The 18,139-nt window shown below is 25.6% G+C and overlaps 1 protein-coding gene across 1 annotated transcript in view; it reads left to right on the top strand.

Moving 5' to 3' along the window:
• The window catches only part of LOC107166926 (tachykinin-like peptides receptor 99D), a 55,976-nt gene that overhangs the window by 29,206 nt on the left and 8,631 nt on the right, over window positions 1-18,139 (top strand). Inside the window, exon 3 of the mRNA XM_089227200.1 lies at window positions 14,268-14,416. Coding sequence (XP_089083326.1) covers window positions 14,268-14,416 — 149 coding nt within the window. The remainder of the gene's footprint in view (window positions 1-14,267; window positions 14,417-18,139) is intronic.

Genomic DNA, 18,139 nt, shown 5'->3' with positions numbered 1-18,139 from the left:
AGGATAAAAAATATTTAAAAATATAATTTTTTAATAAAAACGTTGGTTTTTTAACAACTTGAAACCATGTAAAAAAATATCTTGAAAAAAGTAAATACTTTTCGAGATAATTAGTGTACCCACTTAAAAGAATAACCCTGTATATAAAATTATAAATAAAATAATAAGCATAAATATTTTAAAAATTTCATTGTATATGAAAATTAAACTAATATATTTTGATCTCTCGTGAAGCGATTTTTTTATTTCGTTGTATTCAAACACGATTAACCTTAGAAACTTAAAACGAATACCAAATGTTTATTTTACTATTTCCAATACTTGGAAAATGTTTAAAAATATTTCAACTCGTTTTGAATTGCTTATAGATATATTTAATTTCAATTTTTTTAGTTTTTTTTTCCAATAACTGTCAGTAAAATTATATTCGTCTGGTCAAACAGATTAAAAATGTAATACAAAGCTCCTCACACATTACAATATCAGTCTAAAAATATTTTTATTTTTTTAAAACAGACAATATTTTTCCGTTATAAGCATTTGAAGTTCAAATTTTGACAAAATCTATAAATTATATCATTGTTAAAAATTTATAAAATGTTCAAGTTTTTATAGTTAATAATTCAAAATTTAAATAGTCGTAAATTTTAAATACTTAGTTAACTCTGTAACCAAAAAATCTAAAAATGTATCGCTAAATGTTAAAAGGGGATTTCCGACAATTTTCAAATTTTAACGGAGAAGGAAGAAAATCGTACCACAGAGGTCTCCTTCTAACATTAAATGAAAAAGTTATCGTTCAATTACATCATTGCTATTTACAGCAAAAGTCTCTTTTCAACATTAAACGATATCTCTACCTATTATTTATATGATTATACAAAAAAAATATTTTCAGTAAAAATATAGAAGTCCCCTTTTAACATTTAGCGATTCAAACTTATATACATAATTTTTTTTTATAGTTTTTCTAAGATTACATTTTTACAAAACTACATAATAATAAAACCATGAATAGTTATTTTTTTGTGATTTCAAAACACTATTCGTGGGTACTTGAAAGTTTTAGGTAATATTATTATATTTTTCATACACATGAAGACGTTTTTTAGTACAATATTTTCGGTAACTACAAATTTAACCTACAGTATTTGTAACAGCTCCACATTATACAGTAGCTGTTGCTACTTGTAGCGTCAATATCAAGCTTACAATTTGTCATTATTATATCTGTTATACTATCATATTGTTATTGTTATAATATTATTATTATTATTATTATTATTATTACTTAAATTATCATATTCTAATTGTTAAAAATGTACCATTATAATATCACTAGATGTAGATAGCTAGATAGCCATGGCTAGGGACATCTTATTTATTATTTAAAAAAAAAAACCTACAGTATTACTAATCACTCATACTAAAATAAATTACTTTAATAACAATAATATCATCAAATATACTTAGTAATAAATAATAATACAGGCTAACAGACTGTCTTGGCTCAGAATCATTTTTGGTTTGCAATAATTTTATATCAATGAATTTAAATTTAACTCATCTACTACAGTGACTCTAGACACTTAATGTACAGTAAAGCGTTATCCACTTACTTGATTTTTATTAATTTAAGTTTCAACTACTTATGAGAATCCTTATTTCTATTGTATTCAATTTGTAAGCTTTTTTACTCAAAAACAAAAATGTTTTCCTATACTTCATAAACAAAAAAAAAAAGCAAAAGAAAGTCAACCATTAAAAATGTAAATAGTATCCAAAAATACCTATAATATTTTTAAAATACGATTTTGTATGTTGAAAATGCTCATATAAATATTGTGTGAAAAATTTGTCTTTAGGGTTTCACATTTACAGAAAACAAAATTTATATTTTCGAAATCCGCCGAAATTCGTAGGAATCTCCTCAAAATATCAACTATATCCAATTTTCTAAGAACCATCCGATAATTGAAAATCGAATTATTCTTACTGATCCAATAAGTGATGACAGATAAAAAAAAAAAACTCACATTGTAAAGACTAATGCGTTCATTACTGCATACAAAATCTAAATGGATTTTAAATATTTATACTGTTGAACATCATAGTATCACAGTTTATTAGTTTATTAATCGAATAATACGAATAACATTAATAGTTAATATTTTTTTTTCGCACTTTTGAAATGTATCAACAATAATAATTATGAAAATGTATGAAGGGTACACGTACGTAAAATGATAATTTAGCATGGAACAAATTACGTGTTTGAAATACGAATATATAATAATATATAATAGTTTTTTGAATATTTAACAATATAGCAATTAACATCTAATATCATAATAATTTTATTGTTCAGAAATCATTAAATAACGATGATTATTGTATTTATACTACTAGATACTCGTATGTAAGTATTTGTATTTTTGAATTAGATAATTATCATATATATATATGGCCATTGGAACGAAAAGAGTATGTAATATGCTTTATAAATGCAAAAGAATACAATTTATTATCAATGAAAACATTTTAAAAATATAATTTGAAATAATTTAACTTGTACGCTGTTTTTTCTGTCTCAAAGCTTGATTAAAAGAAAAGTTATATTTAAAATAAATTAGTGGAAAATAGGTTATAGCTTTATTTAAGCCGATAAAAACATTATTCGTGAGTACAGCTATTGGTTTGATGTTTTTATTTTAACCTTTTCTCATGGTCCATTGAATTTTATGGCATTCAGATAAAATTTTCTTAAACCTTGATACTCATAATAATTAATTCGAACTATAAGTTTCTATCGTTTAAACATTCCATGATAATAAACGAAATATACAAACTAGTTATTTTTATTGATATAACAAATTATATGAGTATATGCTATTAATTGTTATAATATTTATAAGTAAAACTTAACTAGCTATGAACATTCTTGAAAAACTAATATCAGTTTATTATCACAGCTATTAATTCTCAACTCCTATACTGTAGGTCTGTTACAGTATTTTTAAACGATACCTAATACAAAAGACTAAAACTTAACATTTAAACCTAAGTAATATCCACCCTTGTTACGTTCATGGCCACACCAACCACTTATAGAATGGCGGTCTCATTGAAACGAGCGTATAATAATATATTTGTATTTTAAGTATATTTTTTTACACATCGTTGTTCTATACGGAATAAGTACCTAAGTCTCGTTATTGTTTCATTAGGTGGTAAATATTAAGGTTTCTGTATGAGAATTTTCGATCATGACACACTTTTGTTATCAGTGTTAGTTCGTCCGATGCTAAACCAAAAACTTTCTAATCAAACGTTTCCGTCCATTTGATAAATGGATGCTGTTAAGAAGGGACGAGGGCGTTAGTAAGTAACCTGCTTTCACGCTCACACTTGACTGAATAAACAAGAAAAGCAATTGTTAGCACTTAAACATAAAAGCTGTACTAGCAAAAATCAAGGGTTTTGAAGAAGTTGTACTTAGCTAGTATACAATTACAAGTTCAATTAAGAAGTATACTCATTACACATATACCTATATCATGTCTGATACACATTTTACACATAGTATTATTTGCTGTTATATAGCTGTTACCTATCACAAACATTTAAATGAAACAAACTAGACACATATATTATTTAAAACTATCTCTATCACATAATAATTTATTTTCAAATATATTTGAATTAATTTTTTTTTATCGGGTATAATAAATTATAATAAGTATAATATCATAGTACTACATGAATAAAAAGTGGACTGGACAAGATAAACCAATTTGAGCCATAATATGTAATATTATGCTTGTATAATTGTGGCATTTCTATTTTTGTAACAAAAGTTAGAATAGCTATTTTCTTAAAATACCTAAAAATAAATTTCTGTGGTACCAATTCATGATATTATATATATATATATGAAATGTAATAATGTATGAACTATATTGTAAATAAAATAAGATTATGATGTATGATTTTACGATTTCTCATGTAAAATATAACGTTTTATAGAATTTATGAAAAATTACGTTTGTTATTAATTTAAGAATCTACTAAAATCCACCATAATTATTATTGAAAAATAAAAGGCTTAAATTTTAAACCATCTAATACCACAAAAAAAATTCACTCTGTGCTAAAAGAAAAAATCATTATTATTATTTTAAAATAAATACTATTATTCGAGTTATAATTATGAGAATTCATTTTTAAATACAAGCTATGGATATTCATTTATTAATTTAATACTTATCAAGGGCCGCAGATGTAGTTGACAAAAAATTCTAATTACTCTTTTGGATTTCCTTTATTATGGGCCAGAAGCTTTTATACTTCTATATACTACTTATAACCTTTAAAATGTGATAATAAAGTTCCTCATAATAAGTGGTTCTTATAGAAAATGTACTAACGAAGTACACTCAAGACTTACTTTTCACCATAAATTAGTTTTTTTGGTTTTTATAATTTATTTTCAAAATAATGGTAGGCGATTAAGTTGCCATTTACGCAAACAATTAATGTGAAATATGACATTTTTTAAAATTTTAACACATTCATTAAAAATATATGCTACATAATTCTTTTTATATAAGAAAATTTTACTATTATTTTTTTATTCGTTTATAAGGGCACTTGAACAAATTTGAGGGTACAACCCTCCTCTCCGCAAACCCCTTATTTATTTTCTCCAGTGCGATTAATAAAATAAATCATATTGTATACAATGTATACAAGTACCAACCTAGCGTGTATGTAATAAGTATATTAACGTAGTATACTATAATTTTAATTAAATTCATGAATAATAATATATTGTATGATAATAATTAATAATTAGTCAGGTAGGTAGGTACAATTACTATATTTGCGGAATTGTGCTATAATTAATGCAATTTATAAAAATTTTAGAATTAAATATGAAAATGTACCTATAATAATCTTTGGAATATTCTTATAAAATTAATTTTAATAATTAATTACGAAAATTTCTAATTTATTCATTTTCAATTCAGCAATAAAAACTTCTCAATGTTACCTGATCGAGTAAGTATATTAATTTTTACTATATAAATAGACAAAGTAGTGTGTTAGATTTTTAATTTCTATACCTATTTTAATTGTAAATTAATTGTTGAGGAATATTTTTTAATTTTACTTTAGGTACTAAGTGCCAATCTTGTAAAAATATAGCTTAATGGAACTGCATTGTTTCAAGCAGCGTGCACAATTTATTGAAATATTTTGTATTGGTATAATACAGATATAAATTTAATTTATTACCTATGAGTATCACCGATAAATGCCTATTATTTATGGATAACATTTTAAATTAAATTCACTAAACATCTAAATTTACACCCAAAGTCTAAAACATGCAAAAATCTGTTCAGGATTGTTTTCATAATGCTTTGATAAATCGCTTTAAGATTTTTACTTCTCGTTCCCTCTGAATAATCTTTTGACCTATTATGTAATACATAATCCCTATCATACATAATCCCAGAAAATACGAATGTTACGAATCGTGTTCACTTTCAAAATGCCATATGAATGTATGATTGATAACCATACCTTTCGTATGATATTACCTACTACGTAATGCATGTTAAAACAAATAATTTATTTCTAAAAAACGATGATGTATAAATATAAAATGCTGCATTGTTCAAAAAGTTTAGAATGTATCTTAAATAATTTTGATTGATAAATAATAAATATTTTATTAATTGTACCGTAAAAGAACCAAATATAATACACACAAAATAAACAGCATATATAATAAGGGTACAATGCACATAAAAATCAATTTTAATAAAAGTAAATACTAATACTAAATAAGTTTTTATGGATGATTAATAGTCTCATAATATACAAAAAATGTATTGCATAACTAAACATAAAATAAAATTTTATAGTATAATACTAACAACAAGTAACAACTTATATCCATACACTATACAAGTTGAAACCTCTTGTACTTTATTTATTGTTTTAGAGAGCCTAGATTATAAGAGAGTAGACAACTGAGTAGATAGAAGCTCTAAAAAATGCCCGTGTTTTTTTAAACCTAAAAAACATGAACAAGTAATCAATATAATATAGGTAGTAAATTTAAAAAAAAAATATATACCGACAGTTAAAATACAAATTGTTATATAATATGAAACTTCATAAGGGTATACTATTTAAGAAGGTAACTTATAATATTTATATTATATTATATATTAAGAATTATGTAAACAATTAAATATCAAAATTTTTTAAATACATTTTCAAGGTTAAAGATTTATTATATTTCGCTCTAATTAGTAATTAATAATTAATTTAAATTTATATAATTATTTTAATGAGTACACTTTATTAGTATCGAACATAGACCTTCCATATTTAAACATTCAAAATACTTATGACATTTATGGCGTATCTACCCTTACATATACCTAATAAAATAGTACTTTTTTACAAACATTGAAAGAAATGATCAGTTACAAAAATAATAACTATTAGTGTATAAATTATATATTGAAATTATAAACAGTAAGCATTTTTATTTCCCAGTTATCTTTATAGTTTATCCATTTCAAACTTTTAATAAATATACTCAGAGATGAATGATTTTATAAAATAAAAAATTTAATTTAATTAGATAATATAATTATACTATCGAGAGGTAATAGAATAGCTTTTATAAAATCATATATATTTTATTAAGTCATCTACAACATTTAAATATTGTTTAAAGCATCACCATCATTTTTGATGTAACATTTAAAAGTGTTACAAGTGGGATATTTTATATTTTTAGTATATAGGTAATTCACTTAAAAATTAAAAATTCATTCATTTTCCATACAGAATCCATAAAGTACAACTGCTCTAAAGTGTGCTTTTCTTCCTTGTTTTGTTAACTACCTATTTAAATATATTCAATTCGATCTTTGACACCTATTATTGAGATTAAAAAAAAAAATACGTAACAATAGATGAGTTTCAGTTCATTAAACATATCAGTATAAAATATAATTTATCTAAAAATGAATAAATGTATATTATAAAGTAATTACAATTATAGTGAAAGAAAAGTATCAAAATTCAAGGCAACCATCCAAAAGTTTATTTATTTTGTAAATCAAATAAAAATAAAATTAAGCTCAACCTTTATTCTAAACAGCTAAAACGTTTTTCGGGATTTTCACTCAGTTTATTTCTCTTTAGCAATTTTGAAAAGAAGTTTTAATTAAAGTTTCTTTTAATTACAGCATAAAATATAAGCCTAAATAATTAGAATGTGAAGCATTTACTCTTTTGCAATCTGTTATTGAATTAACCAAAATATATCAAATTTAATGCACTAATAAAATATACATTTTTCATAAAATATCGAACATTTTCAAATTAAAATTATAATGTAGTTAGTTATATTACATTAGTTAAAGAAATAGATTTTTTTTAGAGTCATTTTTTAATTATAAATATTAATTTAATACACATAATTAAGTATATTGAAAAGGGGAAATATCAATTTTAAAACTACTACCACGAATGAAAAAGTGAAACAAGAGCAAACATTTTAACTTTTTATGTAATAATATTTTTTAATAATTTTTGGATGATCAAGGCCCCTTTTTTAACTGAAAAATGAATGAATGGTGAACTTTTTTAAGCAATTCTTCCACATTAATAATGCAAAATGACATTTATGCATAGAATATTTTAGATGATATTCTGGTTAAATAAATTATTTAAGCATAAGCTTTTGTTCATTTATCAGTAAAAAAAAAAAAAACTTCAAGTATATTATAATAACCGTTATTGAATCCATAATATAAACGTCAAGTGTTATGTTGTAAAAATTATTTAGGTGTATATTAAAATAATAAATTTCACCTTATAATAGCTTCACACGAAGTCAATATATATTTTGTTGTTATGCAAAAACAAATTGCAAGTTATTTTTAAATTAATTTATTTTTTCTGTTATTCTAGACCTTGAAATATGCACCACTATTTAATAAATTCTGGAAATGTTTTTATTATAATAAATATTGATATCTAAATGTTGCATTACGAAATCTGTAGCTCACTTTTAATTTTATTACGTTTTATGTCCTAATTGTTATTAAGTCATTCATATTCACTTACTATTTAACGTAAGACTTGTAGTTCGATTTATTTCATCATATGTAATAATTTGATATAAATAATATCATATGATAAATACATATCAAGTCCACTGACATTAAATAGGTACTGTAGACGTCAGGTTATAATAATATAAATAAAATGAAAAATAAATATCGCTCATCGTGGTGACTTACCTATCACAAATTTTTACACGAAAAGGAGTCGTTTACATTAGATGCTCAAGATAAATTTATTTCACCACCAAGTGATTGTGATCGATTATCGATAATAATTTTTGTAATAAATGTTTATAATATTTTTGATAATATAATGCAGTGAATCTTCGATGACTCAAATGGGTAGGAGACAAAAAAAAATCTAGTTATCAAAATTTCGAGTTTTAGAAAAGATTGTATATACATTGTACATATTATTGAAAATTGAAATGCAGAGATCAACACATTCCTTCGAGTTATTGAAAATTCGACTTATATAATCTATATTCTATAGACTTCTGAATTATCAAGTTTACACTGTATATAGTAAGACTGTAGAATTGAAAGTATACATATGCATTTAAATATTTAATACATATGGAAATATGAAAGTTTTTTTTATTGATAAGAAAAAAATTATAAGTGAATAAGTGGTAAATGCGTAAGTGTTTATATCATATATAACTGATACAACAGTCACAGCTGTTCGTGAATATAATTTATTAATTGTTTTACATTTTTAATTTTTTTTTATTTTTACCTGTTCTGTAATATTCAGGAGGAAGAATATTAAAAACGTAGTGTAGGTACGCAATAAAACTCAAGAGAATAATATAACTCTTTGATAGTTATATATATTATCTTTTTGATACAACTACACATTATCAAACTATTATTTTAATAATTTTTTGATAGCATAATATGTTGCTTGGTTTAGTAAAGAAAATCCCTAGGCCATAGTAGGTTTAATATTCTCGGGGCGCCTTCAGTATGACTGGATGAGGTTCAAATTGGAGGGGTTATTATGTCCATAAAAGCAGTAATAGAATATGTTGTAGCTTTGTTTTGCTATATTGTTAACGCTTATTAAAGCTATGAAAAGGTAGCTATTTATTTATTATGACGTCATTACCTATTTATAAGTAAAGCCTTATATTTTCATTATTAATGAATAAAGTTACATATTTTCAATTGAAAAACTTGAATTGTATTAGTGTTTTATTTCTTAGTGAAACTCTATAATAGGTTAGACGCCTAGTTAATGAGTTTTACCTTAATAAAAGATTAAATTACATTGTGAAACAAAAAAAAAAAAAAAAATTGGGGTATCGCGATGTAGATATTTACATATGCTGATCAACTTAAGATATTATAAGATATTAATACTAAATATTAAATTAAAACGAAAGACTATGCAATATTTTTAAATATATAGGTACCTATTGAAAACTGGTAAATTATAATATCTGTTCAATATTTATTATAGCTATTATTATTATTATTACTATTTTAAGGTTAGTAATTTAAATTAAATACTTAAAAGCCATTTAGAGACAAACTCAGTTCAATTACAGTAATTAAATTACTATTAAAATTATGAAATTTTACTTACTTTATTGACTAATTATTATTTTGATATGGATACCACTGCTCTTGTACCGATAATAATTAACAATAAAACATAATTTAACACAAAATTATGTAATATCTATTATTTAAAAAAGGGGGTTCTCAGAAATATTCCAACTTAAAAAATTATACTAGTGAATTATATGTATTTTAAATATGAAGTAATTTTGACTCAACAGGAATACAACAGAATTATCTTGAAGAACTATAATTTCTCTTTTGACCAAAATACAGTTGTCTATGTCAAATTTAGGATTTTCTGAATACTTAATCGCACCCATATTAGCAATATGATACGTACTCCATTATACAATTGAAATGACGTGTTTGTTTAAATCTAATTTCGACTTCTGGTGCAACTGGCATTATTCTCATCGTTTCCAACCGACGTCTTCTGTGTATACACAATAATGGACCTTCGTCATTGTTGTTACTGTTGTCTTCGAATTTCAAGTAAGTGGGATGTAGTTTATTGTAACGACTAGTGGGTTTGATCTTCAACTGACGTATTTTTCATTTTAACGCTACCAAAAGTTTTGCTACAGAGCTTACAACTAATAATTCAACACTAAGTGCATAAATATAATCATTTTTCATAGGTCATGCAATATTTCAAAATAAATCATTTATAACATTATGTTAAATCGTGCTTTTATTCAATAGGTATAATCATTTGTCTATGCAAAAAACAATTTATTTATACACGAAGCGTTCATAATTCATTAAAAATTATAAAATAAGAATCAGAGAACTCACTATGTTATAGCTTAAGCAAATTTTGAGTGGAGAAACGACGTCTATATTTTTAAGGATATTTTATAACTCATTTATTTCTCTATTAATAGTAGAAGTAGATAGTAAGTTGATTAATTTTTTAAGAACATCGCATCGTTTAAATTACAAAATGTATTTACTAGTATAATAGGTATTTTTATTATTATTATATCACAGATTATTGTCATTAGCTTATTAACTAATAGGTTCTAACGTAGATAAAGTGCATATACATTAAGAACATTAATATACGGAAAGAAATTACTCGACAATTATTTATATTTAATTATTAAAAGAACCTTTTTTATGGTTCTAAAACATGATAACCAACAAATTTAATAATCCTTAAAATTCAAAACGATCATTCTTATCGTGTAATTATTATAATCCAAGCCAGGAACTTTTACTTTTAATAATTTGACAATTGCATGTCATTTAAAAACGATTATGAGTAAACTTATTTTCACCAATATACATGATAATTATTAGATAATTACTAAATCATTGTTACATTGTTATGTGGTATTTAAAGATCTTGACGATTCCATAATTCTTTCAGAACACGTGAACTGTCTCAAGAATAGTTTTCCAAAACTAACAAACTTATAATAATGATATTGTTAAAAAATAAAATATTAGGTATCTTTATTTTTTTTTTAATCATATAATATTTTCTAAATTACAAAAAAATCTATATAATGATGTTTGCAACATTGGTGTTTAATGTTGTTTACTGAATTAAGTACAAAATGTCTTTTCTCGAGAACGAAATTCACATGACAAAAAAAAATAATAATAATAACAATGATAACATTCATTGAATATACAATTTTTTATTTTTTTTTTATATTTTGTTGCCACCAAGTATTTTATGTAGGTACCTACCTATATCGTTATTGTGAAGTCTCAGTTGTGGAGTCTTTGAGCTATTTCACTGAAATTATATATAGTTAAAACATTGCAATATCTCATCTGACTATCACGCGGGGTGTTCTGAACACCACTCTCTAGCCCACCTATCATTCTGTTATGTTATTCTTGTATACAGAAAACAATATCTGGTCGCATATGGTCCACATTCGGTCCCCTATTGTGTGATTATTACCCGTAGACAGCCGTTTTGGATGGCATTTCTTGGTTTCGTGCCAAAATCCAACTGCTGCCGACTTAGAAACTTAAATTCTTATACGCGTACATAGCATGATGTAAAACGTTTATGTGTGCGTGCATGCACATTGAAATATGTGTTTGTTCTTTTAATTGTAATAACTAACGGTAACGACTCGCACAAAACCCTAAACTAATAAATAGATTATTCTTAAATATACACCCAAAAAATTAAGAGTAAATTAAGCCCACACATTATACATTTTATTAGACATAGCCAATGGTAATGTTTAATGTTTTATACAGTTTTCAAGGGATATATCATGCAACTAACTATATTTATGTATATAACTATACCCGTGGCACACTGGCACCTATTATATTATTGTTTCAATACAACAATAATAATTCAAATTTAAACGAAGACCACAATAATTGGCTTTTAATTAAAATCTTATATTATTTCAAATTCCATTTTCATGGACATTTAGATAGTTCATAAAGATAATTTATTCGACTTTAAAGCGGTTTCGGTTGCAGCCAACTTACAATTTACGAGTTTTAAGAAAAAAAATACTGTCGCAGTTTTAAAGTGGATTAAGAATGCACTTTTTATATATTATAATTTATTAAGTAGAATATAATTTTAATATATTTTTGTTAGTTTCGCAATCTAACTAATCTAAGACGGCTGAACCAAACTAATATACCTATGATAAACTATTCATTATTTTGGTAGTAAAATTATTGTTATTACCTACACATCAACAGCTATAAATAATAATAATACGTACAAAAAACTCTGTAATAATTTATTATTACAGATTATTTATTACTAATAAACTATTTTTTTTTGAGCGGCACGTAATGATTTAGTGTTCGAATATCACTAGCAATTAAAAACCGAAAATTTGGCAAACATAAAGTATAATAATAAAAATATTGTGTCTACGGTATTCATATATTGCGATTTAAATTTATATAATGTTTAATTATCGACGAATAATAATTGGTATGATTGCAAACAATGTAATGAAATACAATGCATAGTGGTAATACTGTATAAAACCATTATGAAACATCCGAGTTTCTAACTACAGTGTTGTTGTCTGTAACGCCAATACATGGTGTATAAATCACTATAATAATATTATATACTCACTATACGATAACCAAATAAATTATTGATAACTAAACGCAGAGAAATGTTTAGATTCACGGACCACCAAAACGGAATTTAACCGTTTATGTATAGGCTAGATACTATAGGTAATATGTTTAATATCTATTCGTACAATGTTGGTTTTATTTAACTCGTTCTTGAAAATAATTAAGTACCTATATTAAAATTGTCCATGTTTTAAATATAGATATGCTTAAAAATAATGAACTATTTAAACATATACTTATTTTATGATTTTATACTAAAGTATTTAAAAAACTTAAGCCAAATCATATGAAAGTTTGGCTCCACTTAATTTAAAAAAAAATAAATATTTAATCATAATAGTAAACAAATATTTAAGTACCAAAATAAAACGTCCACAAATAAATACTCTGATTCAGAAAAACGTTCATATAATATATTATGTGAGTATTAGAAAATATATTAACATGTTATTAAAGTGTTTATATAATTATAATTATAAATGTGTTTAAACATTATTTATTTTAGTACTTATGCGGCTAATGGCTACAACTACTTTTAGTAAAAATAACATAACATTCGCAATTAATAAAATATTTTTATTTTTTTTCTAAACAAGATATTTTTTTTTTTTTTTTTTTTTATTGGTTAAGCATCAACTACATAGGTTATTAGCTTACATGTGTTAATTTCTACATTAAATGATTCTATGCTTTTGTACAATTCTATTTTTTTAAAGTATAAAATTATGCTATGAAAGTTTGAAAATGGACCAAAACAAGATATTGTATGTGGTTACAATGATATTATTATAATGTCATCGAACACCGGTGATTATTATTATAAAATATCACACTGTCTTTTGCAGATTAAAAATTATACGTTATATATATATATTATATAAAGTTAGGTGTACCAAGTCGTTTTCGTAAGATTTATCGTCGTCTTTATTGAACCATAATTTATTCTCACGCCCATATACCATAATTTTATTTACCCATGATACCTGTATATCGAGTACTGACTGTGGGATGTTGTTGTTATATCTATAAGATTGTAGAATGAGGACACATTCAACTCCGATAAACAGACCGGAGCTGATGTTTATCGTCTCTAAATTATTGTGTCCAGCGCGACAACGAGTCTATTTCGGACGTCCGGCGCACGCGACCTATGACCATCACGACAAGAACATTATATAGTAACCAGAGGACGAAGCAGTTATGCACTTATACGAGCTGACACGATGAAAGCGGCGTAACAGATATATTATTATTGGGCTGGTAGTATTACAGCATTTGATTCTGGTATCTGGTACCTATTTTTTTCGTGTAGAGCTGTAAAAATTAATCGATTAATCAATATTTATTACGGCTCGTAAGCTTTAATAAACTAAAACATCGTGTTAACTTCTATAATTGAATTATATTTTATGACGAAATGGCTAATTTATGTTTATTTTTATTTTTCAGTTTCAAGCCGCTCTGCTACAACGATGGAATCTTCCGTCGTTCATGTGCGCCTTCTGTCCATTCATACACGTCCTTTCCATCACGGTGAGTGTGTTCACACTCACCGCCATAGCTGTGGACCGGCGTCAAGCCATACTCAATCCGTTCGCGTGAGTATATTATTAATTGCAATTAGCAAGCCTTTGAGAATCGGGACATACTATTAAATTTATTAAAGAGTAAAGCCAAATTAACACGGTCTTCGTCTGTAATGTTATAGATTCCAGAGTATCATAGATACATGGTACATGGTGTGCAATTATTTCTCACATAATATATACCCTAAGTACTTAATTGCTAAAGATATAGACATATAGTACTTAATAGTAAGTTTATGGACTTATTTCAGTCTATGTATATACGTATCATTTGTTAAATATTTTTTATAATATTTCAATTTTTGAAGTGATTTTCTAATTGTTTCCCGCTACAGATATTAATTAATCAATCGTAAAAAAAAAACATCGAATTACGATGCAAATTAATCACATTTTATCCAAATTCAAAATGAACAATTAATTCAACATAATTTGTATTGTTAGCCAAACTAGTACAAAAGCATAAAAACATGTGAATTACAACGAATAAATAAAATCAATGCTTAATTACTTAAACATTGATTGAATGAATAACAATTGGATTTAATTAAGTTTTTAACGAACCTATAGATTATAAAACATTATGTAGGACTCAACAAAAAGAACTCATCTCGCTTCGCTTGTAATAATATTTTTTTGACACAAATTCTAGACACTATAATGTGTTTAGTGTTTATTTGAATGGAATATGTGATATATATATATATATATTAAATATATAATCATATGGTTGAAATAGATTCAGGAAGGACCTCAGTTAAAACAGCGCCTACTTTTACATTTATTCAACGGTTGTCTGCAATTTTCTTACGCTGAAATAAATACAATTGAAAAACCGAAAAATTCAAGTTTTAAGTTTCATACAGAGTCAACTTTTGATCTACAAAAGATATGAGAACATGCTAACATGCCACATTAAACTTCATAAACAATTTTCAGCAAAGTGTTCTAAGCAAAACAGAGTAAAAGAAATCATCAATGTAAAAGTATAAAACCTCTGTACGCATTAGTATAAAACAGTAGTTCTCAACGGGGGTGACATGTCACCTAAGGGTTACATGGACCTAGCTTAGGGGTGACGCAGAATTTTAACAAGAAAAGAAAAAAAAATTAAAAAAATTAATTTTTCCGAAAACAGTCATATAATTTCTTATAATAAATATATTATACACCTATACCACCACTGTCATGTACATAACATACCTCAAAGTTCGTATCTTTATAATAGTTTGTATTATTTATATTTAATCTTTTGGTCCGATAAACACGTGTACCTAGTAATAAATATACAGCTAAGATTGTTTATTATTTTGATGTTAGTGTGACACAGTGTTTGATTCTAGTGGCTAAAGGTGACATGAATCAAAAAAGGTTGAGAACTACTGGTCTAAAATATTAATATTTTAAAATTGTTTAATATCAAATGCCGTTATTTTTAATGATGTATGGCATATTGACGGATAAGCTTGTGAGCACTATGATATTTTGCAATACAAATAAAGTATTTTTAGAAGTTAGTACTTGAAATGGTAACATAAGACAAGGCTAAATAATAATTGGATAATATCTATTACGCTTACTATGTTATAATTTTATGTATTATTAACAATGAATATTTATTTAATTTTTTATTTACAAAAAATATCAATTTGGTAATTGCCTACTGATGTAGATTATGAATAGAATCGTACGTCTCTATCCATACACTGAACAGGGTTCTATTTTTAATATTTTTTGGCTTTCCTTTCATGTTATATGTTAGTAATATTGGAAAAATTAATATTAATATTATTAGTGTACCAATACTGTTCGTGTGGACTATGGGCATTACGTATATTATTTATATTACGTATGGACATAATGTTTATAATATTTGTGTTCGTAAATTGATGTTCAGATAGTGTATTTATGTAATACAATCTAACCACAATCATATAAGATTTTAAATTTTGTAATAATATTATGTAATTGATGTTTTGATAAATATCAGTGTTATACGATCAAACATAATTTTAGTGATAACTTAGATAGGTACGTAGGTACCTAATACTATTTTTCTTATGGACCCCTCATATAATATTAGGTGCAAACAGATAATTAGTCCCAAGTTTCATAATTTTCATTAATAACCCAACATAAATAATTAAATGACTCGTGTCGTTAAATTTTAGATATTTATCTGTAACTATTCCAGGAAATCCTCACGAAAGGCTAAAAAGGCAATGGTGTCATGACCGGTTTATATAATAATATATATATATATATAAATGTATCACATCAGCTAGGTATGATCCTATTACTTATAAGTTATAACTATTATGTATTTATTGTTGTAGGCACTATTATTATTGTTTCTAGCATTAAAACCTTAAAATTATATTCAAGCTGAAGTACCTCCAATGTGATGCCTCTTCCCTCTGCCCCTTCTATCTATTTTGTTATCTTTTATCACTTAAGCTTATTTTTCAATAACTGTAACAGATGTCGTAATATAGAGTTTTGTTTAAAAAAAATCTTATATATAACCAAGCCACTTTGATTATATAGCCTGTAACAGATACACAATTTGAGTGTAACATGTAATATTATGATTACAACTAATAAAATAACTTGTCCATCCAACGTCCACATTCTTGTGTAAGATATATTGCAGTATAATAACGCACATATTATATTATATTATTGTGTGTGTACACAGTCAACAGAATCGCAAATACTAATCCAATGAAATCCCTTGGGTATACATTACGAATAAGAAATCCTAAGCACGTACGTTCATTATTATTTTACATAAATAATAATAGTGCGTAATATGCATGTGAATAATGGGCGGTGGTATTTCGTTGCAATGTATAATGAATAATGATACACAAGATAAAATACAACCAATTTGATATCAGTAGGCTCAAAAATCGTAGCCATAACATAAGTTTATGTGGCTAATGCTGTAAGTATCTGCAGTATAATATAGCATACAACTAATTTGAAGTTATCTTAAGGGTCTTAGTGCATATTACCACCATAATACAATAAAAGCTTTCACGTGCCAAAATGGACTATTTTCCATTACTAAACAAAAATCACACATGCACGACAAAAAATGTCAGTTTCCCTAAGTCGGGGGCTGGCAAGACGTCTCTCCAGCCCCCCTCCCCCAAGGGTCTTCGATATATCTTAGTTCCTTCGGCCATACAAATTCTGTACCACTGCTTACAAACTCGTACAAATATCATACTAAAGAATCGTATCAAAAACCTGCAACATTTTGAAAATGAGGGGGGTGGCTGGTGTGACGTGCGTCATAATATATTATTATTAAGATACGCTCACACACTTCCACCCTGAAAATGAGTTCAGAAATGAAAAATTTGGTATATTAATATTTACATTTTTGGCTGGCTGTTACTATCGTTACATTGACTGTAGGTACATGTCGATTGCACGTTCTACCGATTTCTCGAGTAAACCACATGACTACGTGAAACAATAACAGCTACATTGTTGTATAGTTATGTCGTTTTCATAATAATAATATCATATTATAATTTTATTATTATATACGTATAGGTATCTCATAATATGCCATGGATTTTCACCTGCGAGAAAATTATTCTTACGAGATGATTGTTTTTTTTTCTTTACCGCAGAAAAGTTATATCATCATACCAAACTACTCAAGTGTTTTAAAACTAAAATGTCCCATCAACAATATTTCATGAAACAAGTGTTGAGAAA

This window comes from Diuraphis noxia, unplaced genomic scaffold (genome assembly GCF_037042655.1).
Source record: "Diuraphis noxia isolate RWA-SAM2 unplaced genomic scaffold, SU_Dnox_SAM2 contig0004, whole genome shotgun sequence".
Classification (NCBI taxonomy): domain Eukaryota; kingdom Metazoa; phylum Arthropoda; class Insecta; order Hemiptera; family Aphididae; genus Diuraphis; species Diuraphis noxia.
The sequence above is the reverse complement of the archived record's forward strand: the minus strand, read 5'-3'. Positions and strand labels throughout refer to the sequence as shown.